This window comes from Cucumis melo, chromosome 7, assembly GCF_025177605.1.
Source record: "Cucumis melo cultivar AY chromosome 7, USDA_Cmelo_AY_1.0, whole genome shotgun sequence".
Classification (NCBI taxonomy): domain Eukaryota; kingdom Viridiplantae; phylum Streptophyta; class Magnoliopsida; order Cucurbitales; family Cucurbitaceae; genus Cucumis; species Cucumis melo.
Genome location: NC_066863.1, coordinates 24,231,612 through 24,253,540, shown reverse-complemented (window position 1 = coordinate 24,253,540; position 21,929 = coordinate 24,231,612). Strand labels below are relative to the sequence as shown.

The window sequence follows — 21,929 nt, the reverse complement described above, 5'->3', positions numbered from 1 at the left end:
CATAATAGTAGTAAAAATTAGACCACACGTTCTTATTGATCAAAACTTAATCTATGGGTTACTAAATTATATACCAACATTTGCAATTTGCTATAATTGAGGTAAGAAAATGGTTTTTTCTATTTTTATTTATTTATTTATTTGACCGAACAGGAATGTAAAATAGAAAGATTGAGCTGAGCTCAGCCCAAAGCAAAAACTTTCCCTAAAATTTCATTATCTTTCAATTTTTCAGCTTAATTCACTCTCTTCACTAGAAATCCACGGAGAAGTAATCCAAGAATTTGGCTATGGATTCCGAAACCCAACGCAGAATCGAGGAAGCTGTCCGCAGAATTCTCGAAACTTCCGACATGGACGAAATGACCGAGTCCAAAATTCGAGCCCTTGCCTCTAAGGACCTCGATCTCGACCTCTCCAAATCCCCTTACAAGTCTCTCGTTCGCACCGTTGTCGAATCATTTCTCCAAGAACGTTCTGAACAACAGCCTCAAGACCAAGCCGAGGATGCCTCTGCTGCTAAGGAGAAGGAGTACGACGACGACGGCGATCTCATTGTTTGTTGGGTTTGTGCTTTTTTTCTTCTTTTTTCTGTTCTTTTCTTTTCTGCCTCTTCTCGTTTCCAGTAGCTTGCGATTTCAATTTCTTTTTGCTATTATGTTTGTGGTGAATTTTGAAATTTTGGTGTTATTTGGCTCAGTTATCAAGCAAGAGGAAGGTGACGATTCAGGATTTTAGAGGGAAGACTCTGGTTTCGATTAGGGAGTTTTATAGAAAGGATGGAAAAGACCTCCCTACAGCTAAAGGTGATTCTCCAAATGCTATTTGCTTGTGTTTGTGGATTTTTGTGTGTTAATATATTACTTATAGAGAATGCAAATTAGGTGGAACTCCTGTCAATTGTTTGCTTCTTGTTCGATATTATGAATATTTTGAACATTTTCTATTCCGTAACCATAATGATGCAATGGAAGTAGAAAAAGTTGTACCAAATGGACTGTTTCTTAGAACATGTTGGCCAATTATAAGTAAAGACAACACAATTATTGGACCAATGACATGGGAAAAAATAAAAGGATAATTTTCGTTGATTGAAGTTGAATGAGCACCAAGGGCCAGGCATTTGATTTATGACATCTCTGATTCAAGTAATTGTGTGAAGCTTGTATGAGTTTAACTTGAATAAAGCAAGGAAATGGGGATGGTGTTTGTAAACCCATTGCTTGTTGATCTCTTTTTCTTATGAACTTGGAGGATCTTTGATTAAACTCATACAATTCCTTCTCTCTGTTTTGGAAATTAATCTGGCTTGTTATTTCAGGCTAATAACACTGCTCTTATTTTTGTTTTGCCTCAGGAATAAGCTTGACTGAAGAACAATGGTCTGTCTTTAAGAAGAATGTACCTGCCATAGAAAAAGCTATTAAGAATATGCAATCACAAATAATGTGAAGTAAGCAATCACCTGATGGTTGATTGGTTTGAAGCCGTGATGCTATGTATCTATGGAAGCCACGTTTATCACAATGAAAGAGGGAAGGGGTTTTAGTTTTGGAACTGCTACAGTTTTTTGGTTGCAGAATATTTTGATATTTTGGTACTTCTGTTTTGAGCCTAGATCGCCGACAATCAAAAAACTTCAGGCTACCTGTGTATTTTCATGGCATCAAGGTGGATAACTATGGTACATATTCTCGATCACCAGAGCTGATAATGGTGAATGATCTCTTATCTAATTGTTTTTTTCTAAAAAACGCATGACATGAATTTAAATGTATGTGATCCGAGCCATGTCATTGAAGGTTGAATATCTTTGATATTTGATATTGAACTGATTCAATTGTAGGAGACTGATGTTTGACTGTGACTCTATAGACATATGTGGTAGGCATTAATTAGTCTTCAGAAGCTCTTTGTGAATTGTGCTTGTGCAGGTTTGTTTTTGGGAATTATTGCCGTGCTCAAAATCCATACAGCTCGCTGCATTCTGCATAATCCCTTTAGGTGTAGTGTGTTGATTCATTTATGTTGTTTTCTATTTGTTTTCAGCATTATTTCTAGGTTTTGATTAGATGTTTATCCGTTTTAACTATAATTTTAATGTTTCGTCTGTTTGTCTATTTGCTCCCTAGACAAAAAGTATTAGGTTAGTGGCTTTTGATTTCATGTATTAGTAAGTTTCTTAATTTTAAAAAAGTCTAATAGTTCCTTGAGTTTTCAATGTTGTCTGCAATAGGTATCTAAATTTCCAATTTTCTGTCTAACTGATATGTGCCCTATTCAACATGTTTTTAAAACTTAAGGATGTACTAGATATGGAACTAGAAATTTAGAATTCCATTCCATTAGTTATAAGGTTAACTTCTATAAAAAAAAGATAATAAAAAAAGGACGAAGGTGTTAGAGACCATTAGATCCGATGCTGAAAGTTTTGGGACTTATTAAATATATTTAATATTAGGCTTATTAGCTACATAATCGCAACTTCAAAAATCTATTAGATGCTTTTTAAACTTCAAGGTGGTTTTGAATTTTTTTTCTTCTTCTTCAAGAATGGTTGTTTAGAAACTATAAGTGTGTGCTTTAGCCAAATTTGTGTCCAACCTTTTGCTTGGATTCTGAAAATGTTACTTCAGGCTTTCTTCTTACGGTGAGTGGTGACTCGCAAACTTGTCAGCTTTGTTCATTTTGTTTCTTGTCATTGGCTTTTTGCTGAAGTACTTTTTCCTTTTTCCTGTTGTAAGGATAGTCAGATTCTTCTGGTATAACAACAAAAGGGATTATCTTTTCACACTTTATTTTTATCCCCGTGAATGTTTTTTTTTTTTTTTTTTTTTTTGTTGTTGAAAACCATATTAATATTGTGTGGTGTGTTTTGTTTGGAGAATAAATCTGTTTATGACATGGAAGCTTTGGTCTCCTCTCGAAGGTGTTCTTTTATTTGGAAAGAATTTCTAGATACTAGATAGTGTTTTTCCCTCCTTGGTTAGGGTTTTTGGGTGTGGTAGTTTGTGTGGTGTGTTTTGTTTGCTTGAACAAAAGCGATTGACATGTATTTCTTTCTTATCATACTAAAAGGAAATGATTATATAAATATATTTTGCTGCTTAGTAGGAGATCAATTCTTCAAGTACTTGTCTTGGTCTCATGTTTTTCTGATTTTTCTTAACATGAGAACAAAGAAAATTGCCCCAACTTTTTTCATCACATTATTATTGTTATTACAACACCACTCCTTAGATAAGAAATTTTAAAAACAAAAACAAACTTTTAATTTTTTAAATAAAGTTAACACAAGAATCAAACATGGTCATAGGTATTTAAAAATTAAAATTTTAAATCTTTAAGCAAATTCTTGGTGGTTAAAACGTTTGAATTCAATTATTACTCTTTCTTTCAAAATGTGGTTGGTAAGTAGTCTCTATGGCCTATGATGTATTTGGAGATTGAGCTTCAAACGTGTGTAAACTTTGCATCCGCATTTTGTTACGCGTCATATTCATGGCATCTCTCATAATTTTGATGAACATATGCTAAAAAGTGTGATTTTGGAACTTATCTCAAAGTAGTAATTTAGTTTGAGCCGTGACATGCTCGAAAGTACTTTAAAAATAATTAAAATAATGTATTTTTATCTTCAAAATTATTTCAAACCATGCTTCTATTGAAGTCAGTTAAAATGGAGTCTAATAAATTTTAATGGTTTGTATTGATAGTAACAGTAGAGAATAATACACAAGTTTACATGTGAAAACCTAGTATAGGGAGAAAAACTATGGTTTAGAATTATTTGTTTTGTTATATCACAAAAAATACGAATGGAGGAATTAATAGGCAACAAAAGCCTAAGATAGAATAAAAAAAGAATAATTACGGTTACATATATATAAAGCAACCTTTGGGCTTTCAACACATAACAAGCTTATTAATTCTAACACTGCTCCTCAAGTTGAAACCTCAACGTCGATAAGACCCAACTTGCTAAAGCAAGAATCTAAACTCTATCTAAGAAGCCTCTTAGGGTGAATATCAACAATTTGTTGGTTTGAGGAAATGTAAGGAATGTAGATGCTACAATTATCCATTCTTTCTTTAATAAATTGTAATTCAGTCTCCACGTGTTTGGTTCTATTATGTTGAATAGGGTTGTTATTAATGCTAATATCAACCTTATTATCGAAGAATAACTTCATAGGCATCTCTCATAATTTTGATGAAGATTAGATAACACCTTCTAGAGCTAGATTTCCTTACAAATTTCCAAACTCATAACCTTGTACTTAGCTTCAGCATTGCTTCTGGTCACAACCCCTTGCTTTTTAGTCCTCCACGTAATGAGATTGTCCCACACAAAAGTAAAGACCTCAATACACCTTCCGTCAATCTTCTTGAACATTAACCCTCTAACCAAGAGTAGTTTTTAAATTCCTCAAGATCCTGTTTACTATCTCCATGTGTTCTTTGTAAGAAGCATGCCCTTGAGGGAGAGCAAAGAGCACATATACATCCCACAGTTTTATGCCCCTAGGAGAAGGCATAAAGCTCCCAAGTCTTGTTCTTTTCAAGGATTCTTATTTCTTCCATAATTGCAGTTTTTTACTCAGGGTACTCTAATGCAATGTGAATATTTTTAGGTATCATGATGGAGTCAAGACTTGATGTAAAGACTCTGAACTAGGGTGATAAATTCTCGTAAGAGACATAGTTGCAGATGAAGTGCTTCGTGCAGGACCTAGTACCCTCCCTTAGTGCAATAAATATGTCAATAGAGGGATCATACTTATCAAGGTTACCTAAATGATCCCATTTAGCCTCATCACCTATCATTTCTACCATAACCTCAATCTCATCAACATTGCCCTTTTCACCCATAACTTCAAGAAAAGCTATATCAGACCTGTAATTCGTATCCATTCTACTGTCAATATATGAATCACTAGAATTAGTCATACCGTGATCTCATAATGGTTCGGATCTTGGATCGGAGCTGGCTGAGCAGTAGAGGATCCAATTTCCTTTCTGAGATTCCTTCAATAATAGGTTATCCAAGGAACTTGGCTTGTAGGTAAAACCGTGTTATGAAGATCGGGTTGGATAACGATAAGGTAACAAGAGTAGGACTGTAGACTCTAAGGGAACCACCTAGTTAAGCTTGTTGTTCACACTCTCCCCTTGAAGCAAGCTAACGGGAAAGAAAGGACGATCCTCAAGAAATATGACTTTCATGGAGATAAAATACTTATGAAAAATAAGATGGACACATTTATAGCCCTATTGATGAAAATGATACCTAACAAACACACACGCTTGGACCCGATGGTTTCGACCATCACTATGAATGTAGGTTGTGCACCCAAACACCCAAAAGAAAGCATCACCGAATGAGACGGGTAAAGGGATAAGACTTCTTAAGACATTCTAAAGGAGTCTGGAGATCGAGAAAACGAGAAGGCATCCAATTGATAAGATAAGCTACAGTAAGAACTACATCTCCTCATATATAGAAGGGAATGGAAGTAGACCACACAAAGGAACATGCTACTTCTAAAAGGTGGATTTTTTTTTCTTTCAGCAACCTCATTTTACTGGGGTGTATGCACATAAGCTTTGGTGAACAATCCCCTTGGAGGACACAAACTCATTAAGAGAATGGCTTTGAAACTCATGACCATTGTCACTTCGTAAAATTGCAATTTTTGCATTGAACTGGGTAGTTTCTACTGTGTGATAGAAGTTGTGAAATATTGAAGTGACCTTAGGACTTTTCGAAGATGAGGAATACCTAAGTAAGACAGGTATGGTCATCAATGAAGGTTCATTGTTTTCCAAAGGCGATAGTAACCTTAGACGACCCTTAAACATCAGTTTGGATAAAAGTGAAATGTTAGGTTGGTTTGTATAGTTGTGAGGGAAAGGAAACTCGATGTTGTTTAGTATGAATACACATATCACAAGATAAGGTAGAAACATCGACATGAGAGAAAAGATGGGGAAATATATGTTTCATATATTGAAAAATTGGGTGCCCCAAACGAAAATCCCACAACACACAGTCTTTTTCACAAGTAGTAAAGTATGAAGATAAAATACTAGTCCTAAAAGTGCTACTAGCAAAAGTATCATTGTCAAGGATGTAGGGTCCTCTATTGTGCTAATAGTGCCAATCATACTCCTCAAGCTCAAGTCCTAAAAAGAAACAAAATCAGATAAGAAGATTGCTTTACAGTTCAACTCACAGGTAATATTGCTTATAAACGCCAAATTAATTATAAGAAATTTTAGGCATATGCGACATATTATGTAAGGGTAGCCTTTCAAAAGGAAAATTTTACCCTTTCCCAGTAATGAGGGTCAATGAGCCATATGCAATTCTAATATTTTTCATTACTGGCACACAAAAAATAGGAGTCAAAATTCTCATATGAACCTAATCTATAGCACTCGAATCTAGAATTCAGGGGTTCTTCCTATCAACACTGATAATACTTGGGACTGAGGCATACCTGGCTGGGCAACAACTCCTAGTGTGGTTGGACTAGGGTCATTCTGGTTTCCATTGTGACCAGATGCATGAGAATATCCAGCAAACCCACTTACATAAGCTCGCTTGTATTATGTTTATTGTTTGAAGGATGTTTCTTACCTTCCGTAAGATTTTCATGTAATTTTCAACATTGTTCCTTGGTGTGTCACTGTTTCTTGCAATGCTCACTGATGGGGACCTATTTTCCATTGTTCTTTTCATTGTCATGAGTAGAGGACCTCGCACTGAAGGCAGCAGAATCAATGACAAGTATTGTCAGAATATTCATAGCGTTTGTACGGTCTAGCTCCTCAAATCGGTCTTCAAAACAAACATCCATCAAGGAAGAATTGTTGGGTTTTATATCCTAAAACTTGTAGATAGTAAATATAATCAATTGACCGTTATTAATAAAGTGTTTTATTATTATAATTTCAATAAGTGTTATTGATTATATTATTAGTCTTGTCTTAATAACCTAAATCCAATAAACTAACATCCTAAGTTGTTTGATGAGTCTTGAACAGTTTGTAAAGACATACGAGGATCAATGTTCAACATCAGCTTAAAGGGTCTATAGTATAGGGTTAAGGTTGGGTATCTTATTCTGTTAACACTATGGATACGACTCACTTTGTATTTGATACAAACACATTGATCTAATGCGTTCATGTATGCGACATGCGAGTGAGGGTATCCTATGCAATGAGTTTGCACAAGACTGGACCACGAAATAGTAATTACTAGATGTAACTTCGTTAACTAGTTGGATTTCTATTTCATTAGGATGACCTAGGTGACTTAGTCTTAATCCTGAATGTATTATAAACTCTTGTTTGCGAGGGATTGTTCTTTGATTTGTACGGGTGAGAGTGGCCAAATTTCCGACTCAATATGCTTATCATTTTGGAGACAAGATCGAGTGGGGAGCTGGAAACATAATCACACAAGATGGAATTCACTCCTTCCCACCTTTAGGGTAAGTAGATAAATGTTCCCTTAAATGGTGTCTCCGGGACTTGAACAAAGGGTCCTACCCTCTCTATGGCACGAGACGGCTTTCTGTTTAGTGGTTGGACCATAAACAAGTTATTCATTAGAGGGGCAATGGTATTTAAGGACTAGAAGTAACCCAGGGGTAAAACGGTAATTTGACCCAGTTGGTGTTACGAACACTTGTGAAGGACTAACTTATTGGTATTGGTCTATATCCGTGGACACAGAAATATATCTACAGTAAGAAGAGTTCAGCTGTGAGTCTTTAGTAGAGTGCACACACAGTTAACGAATATTGATTAATGTGGTTAATGAGTTTAGCTAATTAATCTCATATCGTTGTAGCTTCTGATTTGTAGGTCCATTAAATCCCCTTCCTAGCTCATAAAGAGTAATGAGATTTATTTATATTGATTGTAATTTGAAATCTTCAAGTTTACTTTGGGAATTAATATAATGTATATTGATACATCATAATAATATAAAGTTTATATTTTAATTAGACTTTATTATATAAATTTAATTTTGGATATGATTCAAAATTAAATTACGAGAGAATAAAATATTTCAATGAGTTCAAATATTAGTTTAATGTGAATTAGATTCATATTAAAACTATTAGTTAAAATTTAATGTGTATGTGATACATATTAAACTATAGGTTATGAGAGAAATTTATATTTGAATATGATTCAAATTTTGGATTAAATTAAATATAAGATATATAATTTAGAAATTAATTAATTGGAGAATTAATTAATAGTTTAGTTTAATTTGATTTAATTAAATTTGATTTAATTAAATTAATTAAATTAAAACTATAGGTTATGCGATAGATATTTATTTAAATATGATTTAAATGAAATATTAATTAAGTATGATTTAATTAATTATTTAATATAATTAATTAATTATGATTTAATTAATTATTTAATATAATTAACTAATTATTTTAATATATGCTAATTTAATATTTATTTATTAAATTAATAATATGTGCGTGGTTTTCCCACGTTCTCATTAATTCTCTCTAACTTCCCTCTTCTTCAGACAACTTTAAGAAGAGGAAATTCTTTGCGTAACAAATACACAGAAGGTGTTCTGTGATTTTTTAAGAAAAAGGTTCATCTCATTCTCTTTGAAAACTTTTTCTCTCTAAAAAAATTCCCTCAATCTAATTTTGGTTCCCACAAATCATCTTAATCAGAGAATATGAAGGTTGCCAAGTGGTAGTGACCCAAGTTGGTGTTTGATAGATTCAGTGTCGTTAACAAGAGTAAGTTCTTCTTCTCTATATTTTCTTGACAGCATGTTTAACCATAAAAATTAGTTTTGTAATTTTTGCCAATGTATTGATATTTGTTAAGGTTCCAATTAAAATTGGGTCTCTGTAATTCTTCCGCTAGAAAGGGTTTCATCCCTTCACCTCCTAGATAAGGATGTGGTATCTCTCATGTCAGAAAGTCAAACTTGTGACGCCCCTCAAAGATCATTTTAATAGATTGGGACCATATGAAATAGTTTTGGCCATTCAGTTATTCCTTGTAAAAATTCATGCAGACTGTGTCACTGAATTACACGTATAAATAGATGACAAAGTAGAAACAAGGTTATTGGATTCTCAAAATACGTCGGTAAGGTTGTATGAAGACCAAATGTAGGATTGTTGGACGGAGTCTTTAACGTTGCCTCAACCATTGCGGTTTGCTATCGAAGCATGTCCGGTTATTGTTGGGCAGTACCATGAGAGACATTCTGTACATGAGGTTATGATTGAATCAAATATTCACCAACCTCAAATGATGACCAAGCATGGGGGTTACCTACACCGGGTTGACAATTGAATCTAGTTTCCGATGAGGTGTACTATCTAGTCAAGTAGTGGAGTAAAGCATGATTTTGGTATGTGACTGGCTAGTTTCCAGTGAGGTAGTTTGCGGTTGGAATGGTTGGATGTACTAAGATTTGTGGCCGGTTAGTTGTAAGGTATATTAGGGTTATTTGTGACTAGGTAACAGAAGCATGCGGTTGAAGAAGGATTGGGTGGGACTGCGTCTGTGGCGTTATCTGGGCAAGGCTAGGCAGCAGCTCAAAAAAAAAAAAAAAAAAAAAAAAAAAAAAAAAAAAAACCCTTGGGCTTTCAACACACAACGAGGCCACTAATTCTAACATCATAAACACCACAATTTTAAAGAATAAAATTAAATAATAAACTGATTTTGAATTATTATTGTTGTATTTCATTTCAAGTGATTTTAAATATGAAAAATTTGGCATGACATAACTAGCTCATACCATTATATTTCTTTCACTAAAAGTTAAAACCTTAACCTTTACACGGGAAAATAGCATGTTCATAAAAATAATGTTTAATTCTTTCTACTAAAAGACAAACGTAGACTTAAAAAGAAAGATGTAATAGAATGAAAAATTCATGAACCTAAAGTAAAAACACAAAATTGAGTTTGTCATTTATATATGATGTTAAAATGTATAAAAGTTTATTAAGAAATTTGATGAAACAGAATGCATTGAACCTATGAAAAAAAAGGTTTGAGATAAAAGATAAAGTGTTTAGTTTAATATTTAATGTATTGGGAAAGGAATCAATCAAACGTGACATTCAACATAATTTGTCTTATCAAATACTGCTTCTCAAATAATGTCTTATACTCTCTTTATTTTACCTTATCTTTTATTTTGTTATTTTTATTTTAAAAAAATGTTATATTATATTACTTATTAATTACCTCTTCTTATATTTATATTTATATTTATATTTATATTTATATTGTTTTTCCCCCTCAAACGTTGCTGTTTTTTGTCCTACTCCAATTTTCTTGTCCCTCCAACGGTCTAAATTCACATGTGAATCTCTCTCTCTCTCTAGATTTTGAAAACAAAAACACTCTAAAATGTCTTGGCATTAGCCTTTGACATTTAATTGATATATGAATTCAAATTAATCCATAATAATAGTTTTAGGGAATTTTTTATAAATATAACAAAAATATTTAGAGTCCTTACGATAAAGTTAGTTATATTTTAAATATTTTAGGTTTGTACTCCCCTTTTATCGTATTTCTTCTCTTTTACGATTTGATTTTTTTTTTCTTTCCATCGTCTTTCTACTTTTTTTTCCAAACGGTTATGTGTTTAAATTTTTTTTCAAACTTTTATTTAGTTGTTCAACATCGTGTACTAAATATAAGAGACTTGAAAAAACATCGTTTACATTTGGCTGATTTGAGCAGCCAAATCTAAACGATCATGTATAAAAATAGTCCAATGTAAACGATCGTGTACAAAGACTTTTAAAAAAAATAGGTAGCCAAGTGTAAATGATTGTGTAAAAAAAATGACCGTGTAAACAAATCTAAACATAAACGATCGTGTAAATATTTTGGTATATTATGCCATTTTTAGTAGTTTTGTTATATTTAAAATTATAAAATTTAGTTATTTTTTATTTTTATTTTTATTTTGAGTAATGCATAAAATCTAGTTAACCAGTGGTGGAAGTGTTTTTAAAAATAATTAGTGGACTAATATATTAGATTTGAATTACTTTTTAGAGAATGATAGAGATTTTTGTAATCATCATTTTATTTTAGCTTTACTCTTTTTTTTTTTTAATCAAATTCAAATGTGTTATGATATGGTAATAAAGTTGGGCTTTTTAAAAAGATTATTATTTTCGTTTTTCCAAAAGTAAAAAAGTTAAATCCAACCTTAAGTACAATAGGAATCTAAATATTATTAAAAATGTTACATGACGTCAAAAGGATTAAATGATACCAATTTAATATGAAACTTTTTCTTTTTTTAAAAAACACACCACTTTATTATTCACTTTTTTTTTTCTTTTCCTCTACTTTTGGTATTTTCTCCAAAATTTTCAAAAAAATGTAATTTTCTTCCCATTATAAGATATTGTAAATATTGTATTCACATCTATCTTTTTTTTTTTTTTTTCCTTCTCAAATTTTGCACGAAAACTATTTTGCTTCTTTTCATTTATATATTTCTATAATACTTTTAATATATCTTTAAACATGTGAAAGTGAATTCAATAGTATAAGAAAATTCATAAAATATAGAAGTAAGTAACATAGATAAATTTATAATAAATACTCTTTGACATTTATCACAATTGAATACTTTCAAAGTTGATATTATTGTCATTAACTTTGATGAATAACTCAAAAATATTTGTAATGTGGCACCTTTTAAAAATTTAAATGAAGATCAAAACTTAAAATTACATGATAATGACATAGTGTTCTAAAGTTTTGTTTATATCTTCACCACAACACAATATCATATCTCAATTATTATACAAAATTAGAAAAATTTCCTACTTTGGAAATTTCATGAGATAACTTTTAAACAATTGCAAAATATCAGGTGTACTTTTATCCTCTAAATAACCAACATTTTAATTTGTTTAAAAAAAAGAAAAAAAGGTTACTAAATTTTGAACAAAATAAAGTCCAAATTTTCCACTATATACATTATATATATAAAGAAAAGCCACTGAAGAGCTCCACCATTAACGAGGTGGAAGAAAAAGCTTAGAAAATCGCAATGGGAAACTGTTCTCTCAAAGGAATGGCGGTGGATTGCGTGAAGCCCATCAGAATCTTAACGGATTCCGGCCACATAATCAACTTCCACGGCCCTAAACAAGTTCATCAAATCCTCAACAACTATCCTCCCGGGATCTATGGGGTTTTCCGGCGACCCAATCTCTCTTCTCCCTTACCCTTCTCCGAGCCCCTCGACGCCGGAAAATCCTACTTTCTCCTCCCGCTTTCCCAACCCACTAACGACACAGAGTCGTCGCCGCCGCCGCTGCCGTCGAAGGATCTTGGAAGTGAGTCGGGTCTGGAAGTGCTCCCGGCGAGTGGCAACGGCGTTTGGAGGGTGAAATTGGTGATCGATACGAAGCAGTTGGGGGAAATTTTGGCGGAGGAAGGGAATACGGAGGCGTTGATTGAGAGGATTAGAGCGGCAGCAGCGACGGCGGCGGTGCAGAGTCCACGGCGGGGGAAGATCGTAGGGTGGAAGCCGATGTGGGGGAATTGGTTAAAGTTTTTTCCAATGGATTTTGGAAATAATAATAAAGCACAAATTAAAGAATTTAATTCTTGAGATGGGTGTTTATATTCAACATAAACCCTAAACTATTCTTTTTCTTCCCTTTTTTAACTTTATTATTAGGATAAACAAAGTTTGTGTAAAATGTAATTTTTTTTAGTTTGTTTGGTTGTAGATAAAGTTTGTATGTAAAGGTGTGAATGTAAAGGGCTCCTAATAGGAGTTATAAACTTAGTATGGTGTGCTCTAAATTTTTTGATTTAATTGAAGACATTGTTAAGATTTAAGAATGAGAATTTCAACATTTAGTCCTGAGAACAAAATATCATAAAGCAAAATAGAAAAAATATAATCAAAAGGGTTTTTTTTAATGTTTTTTAAAAAATAGGGCCCTACCGGGTTCGAACCGGTGACCTCTTGATCTGCAGTCAAATGCTCTACCACTGAGCTAAGGACCCATTGTTGGACTAAATGACTCACAAAATCTATTTATTAACACATGAAAACACTTTGGATTCTTTTGTGGGTTTATTGAAATTTACACCCCTTTGTGGCATCATTTCATATAACTAAATATTTCCTTCTTTGCTTACATTTTACATTCATCGAGTAATTCCAACTCCAACCTGTTAATTTGGTGTGGGATAATTCTAGTTGGGTGGGCTAAAGGAACTTTCATTTGTTGCCTTTCTCTTTTACAAAAGAGGGAAAGAGAGAGGGCTTTTTCCAATGGGCATATATTATGACTTGTGGGTGTGGGCCTTTTGTGATGCTCCAATCAACTTCCATTCACATTGCAAGAGAGAGAGAGAGAGAGAGAGAGAGAGAGACATCATATATTATTCCAAACTCCTAAAAAAAAAGTTTAATGAAAGCTATTTCCATGTTTGTTTAATTTAACATTGTATAGCAAAATCACTACTTGTATTTAAAATAAGGTTAGAATGGAGAGTTTTAACTATAAGGTAAAAAGTAATGTAATTTAAGCTACTAAAATCTAACTTCTCAAGTTATCAAGTTATCATGACATGTTTGCAAAAGATTTGTTGTTAGTTTTGGAAATTTTTAAAATTGAGGGCTCGTTTTCTTTTTCTTTTCTTTTTCTTTTTTAATACAACAAACGTAGAGATGAGACTAAAAGTTAAATATTTAAATTTTAGAAAGAAATATCATACCAATTATCGTTAAGTTAAATACCTTATAACAATCCAATTTTTATATATTCGAATCAAAATTAACTTTCGGGGGAAATTTTGAAATCCACTACATTTAAAAAAAAAAAAAAAAAAGAACAGAAACTTTTCCAATTAAAAGGAGGAGTTGTCCACTACAACAAAGTGGAACACTTTGGATTCCATCGTCAATAAGACAAAAAGAAAAAGAAAAAGAGACGATGTTAAATGTGTTAAAAAAAAGAATTACAATTCAAAGGTATGTCCTAAATATCAATAAAATATTAAAGAAACAAAATTGTAAATTTAGTTAAACTAATAATCATTTAACCTCTTAAAACTCTTTTATATTTTTTAGACTTTTTTAAATATAAAAAAATAAAAAAGAATCAAACTACACATTTGTTACAATATTAATAAATGTTGATAGAAGTCTATCAATGTCTATTAGTGATAGAAATTGATAAAAGTTTATTATTGATAAAGGTTAATAAAAGTTTATCAATATTTATCAGTAATGAAAATCAATAGAAGTCTACCATTAACTCTATCAATAATAGAAACTAACATAAATCCAACGATGATATGACATTTTTCTATTTAACTTTTATGATATTTAATTATAGTTAAGTAATTGAGATCACCCCAAGTATAACTTAAATTTGTATATAATTTGTAGCATTTGGACTCTCCGAATGTTAACTTAAATTTGTATATAATTTGTAACATTTGGACTCTCCCGATGTTAAGATTAATTTCAAGTCCTAATTCATTCGCAAAAATTGTCTTCCTTCTTTCCTACTCAACTCATTGTTAAACTTTACTATAAAAGTACTTAACTAATTACTAATGTACTCTTAGTATCTTTCTAATATCATTCCTATCTCACTCGATATGGATAACAATTTTACAATAAAATGATTAAGTCTACTACCTATTTGGATTTGTTTATCAATTTTGGTTTTAACAAAATGTTGAGTCGAAAGATTCAAGTATCTAATTCTTTTGTTTGTGTTACATATCTAAATTAGATACTCAAGCTATTTTTAGATGGACGTTCTTTTTTTAATTGAGTTATTATCACTTCATATTTTTTAGCTTTCTAACTATCTGTTTCATTTTATATATGCAACTCGAATAATTTTATGGAGCATCTATAAACTGTCAAACACTCTTATTGACCATAATCGATATATCGATTTTGCAAAATTGATTCCAACCCATCTATGCATAATCCTAATGAATTTTAGTATTCAATGGTTAAAATAAATGGTATAATATATATATATATATATATATATATATATTCTTTGAGAAGTTAATGGTAAGATTAGATATGACTAAGGCTATAACAATTGGTTGCACCAAATCTTAAACATCTCATCCAAAAGTTATCTAGTGGAGTGTCATACTAATGTTTAATAATCAATCACTTTTAATTACTCGAACTAAATATAAATATAATTATAATTAGAAGTTTGTTGGGAAACTTATTAAAGACTATCAACTAAATAAATACAACTATTGAGTAGTGAGTACATAAACCAAATTTATAATTTGAACAAATCTTGAATTAAAATGTTTTAAACAACATTTTCAAAACTTATCCACCGTTAATCTATTTATAAAAAAAGTCAGTTTTATTTATTAAAGAAATTAATACTCTTCGACCTTTTCTTCCTCTAAGGAGAAAAGATGCAACAAGATACGTAATATTAAAATTTTAATTCTCAATAAGGATTTTGAAACGCAAATTAATATCTTATACTTTGAAAGGATAATTTGAAAGAGTCAAGAAATTGGTTGTAAAATTTTGGAAGTTATGTAAAATAGACTACTGAAATGTTGAAAAAGATGTATCAACCAAATCTTTCAATGCTTTAATGTTTTGTTCCAACTTCCCAAATATTAATTCACCTCTCAATGAAAATAATACACCTAACTTCTGCTGCTTACAACACAATTGAAAATTATTAGGCTCTTATTTTACATATATAATTTAATTCTAGGTCCTATTATTTTTAGTTTAAAGTTTTTTGATTTTAATATTCATCCAATTTAATTTAATAGTTACCATCCAAATCTAATAATTGGATTGGAATGTAACAATTAAATATATAACAACATTTGGAAGGATTATTAATATTATAAAATAGTCGATGATAAACTCCATTCACTTCTATTAAAGATATGGTTTATTATTACTCTATTGAATTTATCATCGATAGAGGATAATTTAAATTATTGTCATTCATAGATTCCTATCAACAAAATCTAAATTTTAAAGTATCAACAAAATCATTTGAATTAGCAGCTGTTAATTTACTAAACTTAGATAGTGGAAATAAATCACTTTTTTGCTTCTATTATGTCCTTACCTTTGACCTTCCTATTATCTAATTACCTTGAAATAAGCTCACATTGCCACTTTAACCTTAATTAATATCTATATGATCAATTTATTTTAATTTTTTTTATTATGTCCTAAAGTTATTTGATAAAAAATTAAAGCTTCAATGCTTCATAAATTTAAATACTCATCAGATGCAAAATAAAAACTTAAATTATAAGAACTAAAACTTGTAATTTAAAAAGAAAAACAAATTGCTTACAAAACAAGACCCATTCTTAAATAATAATAAAGAAGGAACATGAAAATAAAAATCTAAGACCCATTCAAACCAACTGCCTGCCTGCAAGCCAGCCACATATATTGATCGGCGAAAAAAAATCAAATTTTGGGGAGAAAAAGTCCAACCATTCCTATCCTTATCAAAGAAGGTGACGACAATGACTACGTTTTTATTATCATTATTTTAAATATACTAATGAACAAAACAATGAGATGATCTTTTCACAAAGAAACAAAAAACCAATCTTGATCTCTAGCAAATTAGTGCAAAGCATGTCATAATCTACTATCAGTTTTAATTTTACAGAAATTTAATACTATATGCTTTGATCTAATGAACAAAAGCTAATCCGAATAATACAGATCACCTAAGCTAATCATATGATATAATATCAATTCTCTCAAAAATGAAGAACCCTTACAAGACTTGAGCAAAATATGTAACACAATTCAATACTCCATCATCATTGTTCTGTTATTCCATTTCAGGTTAAAACTTTTAGGACGAACACAAGTTCATCTCCCTATAATGTAACCCCATACAGTATCCAGAACATAAAACATTACAATATATGTTCATTTATTGTTACATTAACTTCCAAAGTACTGTTTGTGAACACTTGTTCATTCACATTAGCCAACACCAGACAAAGAACAAACATATTTATAGCTTAAAAGGACATGATGATGATGATGATGATGATTCTTCCAAACTCCCAAAACTCACCAATGCATTCTTTCAACCGTTGTAATCGTTCGTTGGCCATACTATAGATTGTTTTGTGTACTTATGTTGTATATGTCTCTGTCTAGTGTATGAGCACGTTCTAGTGTTCAGGAGGATTGTTCTCCAAATATATCCAGCAGAGAAAGTGCCTGCAAATTATTAAGAACCAATATTAGATTTGTTGAGTTCTTCATTGAAGTTGAAGAGATAGTTTTGTTTGTTAATCCAGCTATATTGAACAAAAGAGGATGAAAATCAAATTGTTTGATTTGTAAATTACCTCTGGAATGTTGAGTTCGAGCCGAAACTTGGGGCCATCGTAATGGTGAAGAATTGGTCTAAAAGAGTCCTCTTCCAGAGGATCACATATCTTCCTAGTCACAATTCTTACCTGTTTCAATAATGTTAAACTTCAGGTTAGATCAATGGAAGTGAAAATTTGATAAAATAGGTTTCAACCAACAAGAACAAGAACATGGGCGTTACCTGCGCCGGGAAACGAGATTCGCCAGGAGTCTTCTTGTCTTCCCAGGCAGTTGGATCAATGTTCGTTCCTCCAAAGCTTGCAGCCTAGAAAGATGATTCATAGTTTCAAAATAAGTAGCCAAAACAAGCAGATATTGGTCAATCAACATATTAAAGCTCCCTAATGAAGCCATGGATCTAGCAAAATTGAATCTAATGGAAAGAAGGAGACCCACCTCAAAGATTCCATGGAGTTGATGGGTAGAATAGTTGTAAAGGAAAATAGGCAACCCAGGAGTGATGGCCCTGACTGAATCTCTGTATCTTGGAGGTAAACCTAAATCATTGGTTAAACAACAATAGAAAATCTTAGAGCTTCCTAGACAGGGGAAAAGGCGAACATAAATCAAAACTATGTAAAAAAAGAAAAACAAGCAGTCAGATGATTCAGATCATAAATATTGAAGAAAGGGATAGGGAGAAACTTACCAAAAAGCTGCCTCTTGAGATTCTCTTGCATAGTATCATTGTTACAGACAAAGATATATCCACCAATTGTTTCATTTCTGGGCAAAGACTCTGAAGGGGGAAGGGTCTTGAACCTCTTGTCTAAACCATTCTTATTAGCTTCCTTATTATCATTGTTATTTTCACCACTGTTGTTCTTGTTACTGTTCTTCTTCCCAGTCTTTCCTCCTTTTTCTTCTTCAACCTTCCCACTGTTCTTGTAGTTCTTCAGATTTACAAAACTGTTACTGTTAAAATTCCCAATTTTCGAGTAAACCCCTTTGTTAAAGCCTCCATTAATACCCTTTTGAGCTCCTCCAATCACAGGATCCACCCCCATATTAGCAGAATTAAGCTTCCAACCATCATTGAAGGCATTAAAATCAGACCCCTTTGACTTGAAACTATTCCACCCATTATCAAACACATTGAGTGCATTCTTTTCATACCCAGTTGAACTCATATTCATACTATTGCTGGTATTACTCCAGTTATTAAGATCAGAAGCAACACTCGGCTTAAAACTATTCCATCCATCATTGAACCGATTAACATCAGAATCAGAGACTTTAGGCTTAAAATTATTCAAAGAATTTACCTCTCCACCATTTCTTACATCGAAATTCCTCCTCTCCTCAGGCTTCTTCGAGACATACGAATTGCTCCAGATAGAATCGTTAAGCGACAGGTTGGCGAGATTCCCAGTTTGCACTCGAAGCTGATCGCTGAATTGCCTGAACGATTGGGGGTTATTCTCCATGTCTAAACAAACCAACCTCAGAAAACACCCGAAAACTCAGAAAAATAAAAAACCCAGATGGGAAAAATGAAGAAAATAGAAGTGGAAGCAAGTGTAATGAGAAAATGAAGAAGTGGGAAATAGAGAAATGGAGTTAAATAAGATGGGTATTAAGGAAAGGAAAGGAAAGGAAAGGAAATTACAAAGAAAGGAAGAGGAGATTGCGTGTGGAAGATGAAAAAAGCTAAATTGAAAGGAAGAAAAAAAAAAAGAAATGATTAAAGAAAGAAGAAGGGTTAGAGTGGTTGAGGAAACGAGAAAGTGAGTAATCTCCAATTACAAAGACGCGTAAATGAAATATGGAAGGAAGTGGGGGAGTGAAAGGGATAGAAAAAGAGAGAGAGAGAGAGAGAGTCATATGGGGAAGGCTTTTTCAATTTTCACAGGAGGAGAGAAGGCGATTCTAGAAAGAGGAAAATCGGCCATTGATTTGCTTAGTACCGAAGGTTTGACAAATGGAGAAGATTGATGACTATGACCGTATCCATGTGAGTGACTACAATTTTTATGTGTCATCTTTTATAACTTTTACGTGTCCCACCGTGATTAATTGGTTCTAACCCGTGACTCTCCCACCTCCCTCTTTTCCCAATTAACCTTTCTCATCTAATTTAAAATAAATTGCACTTTTTTGTTTAGACTTACCACCTATTTACTAAGTAATATTTTAGTCCGAAAATTTTGAAAATTTATTCTAAATCGCTCATTTAACTCATGTTTCCTTTTTAGCTAAATATTCTAATTTTAGTTTTGTTTGAATATTTTTCGTTGGTTTGTGTATGGATGTTTATTTGAGTTAGTGGGTGGTTGTGTGAAGTTTAAAATCAGTACCCCACTAATTTCTCAACCTCCTTGTAATCTAAATGGGTCTTTAAGTACATGTTGTCCATTCAATAAAGTTTTTATGTTTTCATGTGTATTTTCTCAAACTTCTTCAAAATTAAACATGGTATCGGAGTTGATGGTTGTTCTTTTTTAAGTTATGGAAAGTATGGAAGATTCTACCTCTCAAGCAAATGTTTCAGCCACTTCAAGTCTTAACCCCAAGAATCAGACCTCTATAGTCAATTCATCTTTTGGTCATGTGCTCACAATGAAACTTGATGTAAGGAATTGCTCCTTGTGGAGAAGCATGGTGCTGGTTGTTCTATGAGGATAGAAAGTGTATGGGTTCATTCTGGGTACGAAACATAAGCCATGTGAATTGATGATAGTCATTGCTGATCAAAATGGAAAATCAAAACCTGGTCAAAATCCAACATATGAGGAGTGGTGCACCACCGACCAAGCCCTTCTCGAATGGCTCTTGGAATCCATGACACTATCAAGAGCATGTGATAGTGATAGACTTCAAAACATCACAAGAAGTCTGGAAGGCTATTGAAGATTTATATGGAGCCTCCAACAGACCCCGTGTCAATCAACTCCGAAATATCTTGCAAAATACCAAAAATGGAGTAATAAGAATGTATGATTACTTGGAACTTAAGAAACAAACTTCAGAAAGTCTTAAGTTAGCAGGTGAACCTATCCATTTCAATTATTTAATATCTTGTATTCTTTCTGGGCTAGAAGCTGAATAACTACCAATTATATGTTTTATTGAAGTAAGAGAGAATATGAGTTGGTATGATTTATAATCAACTTTACTTACATATGAGAACAATTTGGTTCGATTGAATATGTAGTCAGTCCGAATGGTGATGTAGTCGAGGCAAGTGCTAACTTAGCCTTTAGACAACACAGTTGTGAAAGCAACAATTAAAACTTTAACAATCAGAATCACGGAAAAACAACAAACGCATCAGAGGCAATGAAAGGGGAAGAGGATATGGCAGATTTTCTCCATATATATAAAGGTGCTAACTTTAAACCAACCTGCTAGATATGTTGTAAGTATGGACATGCTGCTACAGTGTGTTACAATAGGTTTAAAAAAAAGTATCAGGTGGAAATTCAGTGAGCTTAGATGCAAACTATTCCTCCTTAAGTTTGTGGGGATGTTAAAACAACTCGTTAACACATGTCTCTTTTTAACTAAATATATTCTAATTTTGGTTTTGTTTGAATATATTTTTTGTTTACACAATTAATTGAAGTTGGTTTATGTATTTGAGTTAGTGGGTGGTTGTGTGAAGTTATAAACCAGTACCCCCCCGCTAATTTCTCAACCTCCTTGTAATTGAAGTGGGTCTTTATTTAAATACATATATATTTTGCATTCAATAAAGTTTTTGTGTTTTATTATTGTAATTGAGATGGGTTTTATTTCCATTTACGGCCGTCTCGAAATAAAGCTCCAATATCATTGATACATATATTGATTTGAGATAGAGATCTCCAAGAATCGAATGTCATGTCATCCAACTTAAGTCGTGTTGTTAAACTCACTTCCAGATCATCTTGAATTGCTTCTATTGTAGATGAGAAAGTTATAGTTAAAAGAAAAATAAGAATAAGAATCTTTGCAATGTAAGTCATGTTATGAATAAATATGATTTGTAAAGTAGATATATATGAGAAGGAAATAATTAAAGTTTTTCGTGTTTGTGTCGATGTATTGTGTCATTGAGGATATAGGGGAGTATTTGGTTTAGATTCTACATAAGTTAGTGAGAAATAATGATATTTACTAAACAAAGAGAGGGGAGAATAGTAATTTTGCAAAGATTGAAAGAAAAAATTAGACATCGACAAAAAACATCCCTAATGAGTATTACACAAACTTCTCGTCCTTTTCAATTTCCGTACACATAAAGGACTAGTAATTGTGAGAGATATGTGTTAGGTAAGAAATTGAAAAAAAATGAGAGAAATTTATCTTTATCGGTTCACCTCGTCCCATAGGAACATCCATCCAAAATTCTCTTCTACCATTTCTCCACCATCATCCATCTTAGAGACCGATTCACCCTCGTTTCCTCTTAATTTTTTTTAATGCAGGTTCTCTCCATACTTCTCTTATTGTAACTTATTGTTTCTCCCCAACTATTACTCTTTGAAGAGTG

The 21,929-nt window shown here is 32.2% G+C and overlaps 3 protein-coding genes and 1 non-coding gene across 5 annotated transcripts; 2 read left to right on the top strand and 2 right to left on the bottom strand.

Annotated features, from left to right (window-relative positions):
• The first annotated feature begins 159 nt into the window (after positions 1-159).
• Positions 160-1,920, top strand: LOC103493081 (RNA polymerase II transcriptional coactivator KELP). The gene is made up of 3 exons (XM_008453706.2): positions 160-566; positions 701-806; positions 1,358-1,920. The coding sequence occupies exons 1-3, from the start codon at positions 291-293 to the stop codon at positions 1,450-1,452; spliced, it is 477 nt and encodes a 158-aa protein (XP_008451928.1). The 5' UTR covers positions 160-290; the 3' UTR covers positions 1,453-1,920.
• Positions 1,921-11,868: 9,948 nt separating this feature from the next.
• On the top strand, positions 11,869-12,909 carry LOC103493080 (uncharacterized). Its single transcript, XM_008453705.3, has one exon. The coding sequence runs from the start codon at positions 12,107-12,109 to the stop codon at positions 12,671-12,673; it is 567 nt and encodes a 188-aa protein (XP_008451927.1). The 5' UTR covers positions 11,869-12,106; the 3' UTR covers positions 12,674-12,909.
• Positions 12,910-13,005: 96 nt separating this feature from the next.
• Positions 13,006-13,077, bottom strand: TRNAC-GCA (transfer RNA cysteine (anticodon GCA)). The gene has a single exon. It is a non-coding gene; the product is annotated as a tRNA-Cys (tRNA).
• A 3,773-nt stretch (positions 13,078-16,850) lies between these two features.
• Positions 16,851-19,529, bottom strand: LOC103493079 (DCD domain-containing protein NRP-B). 2 transcript variants are annotated; one of them, XM_008453704.3, is made up of 5 exons: positions 18,105-19,529; positions 17,852-17,952; positions 17,637-17,720; positions 17,431-17,541; positions 16,851-17,299 (listed from the first exon to the last, which is right to left on the bottom strand). In XM_008453704.3, the coding sequence occupies exons 1-5, from the start codon at positions 18,880-18,882 to the stop codon at positions 17,258-17,260; spliced, it is 1,116 nt and encodes a 371-aa protein (XP_008451926.1). In that variant the 5' UTR covers positions 18,883-19,529; the 3' UTR covers positions 16,851-17,257. The 2 variants fall into 2 exon arrangements, with proteins under 2 accessions (XP_008451926.1, XP_050943071.1); XM_051087114.1 differs by having other exon boundaries at positions 16,851-17,541; positions 18,105-19,217.
• Between the last annotated feature and the right edge of the window lie 2,400 nt (positions 19,530-21,929).

Coding starts and splice junctions, on each gene's coding strand:
- LOC103493080 (XM_008453705.3), top strand. CDS start 12,107: ATGGGAAACTGTTCTCTCAAAGGAATGGCGGTGGATTGCGTGAAGCCC.
- LOC103493079 (XM_051087114.1), bottom strand. CDS start 18,882: ATGGAGAATAACCCCCAATCGTTCAGGCAATTCAGCGATCAGCTTCGA. Junction 17,953..18,104: donor TCTCAAGAGGCAGCTTTTTG/GTAAGTTTCTCC, acceptor CCAATGATTTAG/GTTTACCTCCAAGATACAGA. Junction 17,542..17,636: donor AATCTCGTTTCCCGGCGCAG/GTAACGCCCATG, acceptor TTATTGAAACAG/GTAAGAATTGTGACTAGGAA.
- LOC103493081 (XM_008453706.2), top strand. CDS start 291: ATGGATTCCGAAACCCAACGCAGAATCGAGGAAGCTGTCCGCAGAATT. Junction 567..700: donor GCGATCTCATTGTTTGTTGG/GTTTGTGCTTTT, acceptor TATTTGGCTCAG/TTATCAAGCAAGAGGAAGGT. Junction 807..1,357: donor AGACCTCCCTACAGCTAAAG/GTGATTCTCCAA, acceptor GTTTTGCCTCAG/GAATAAGCTTGACTGAAGAA.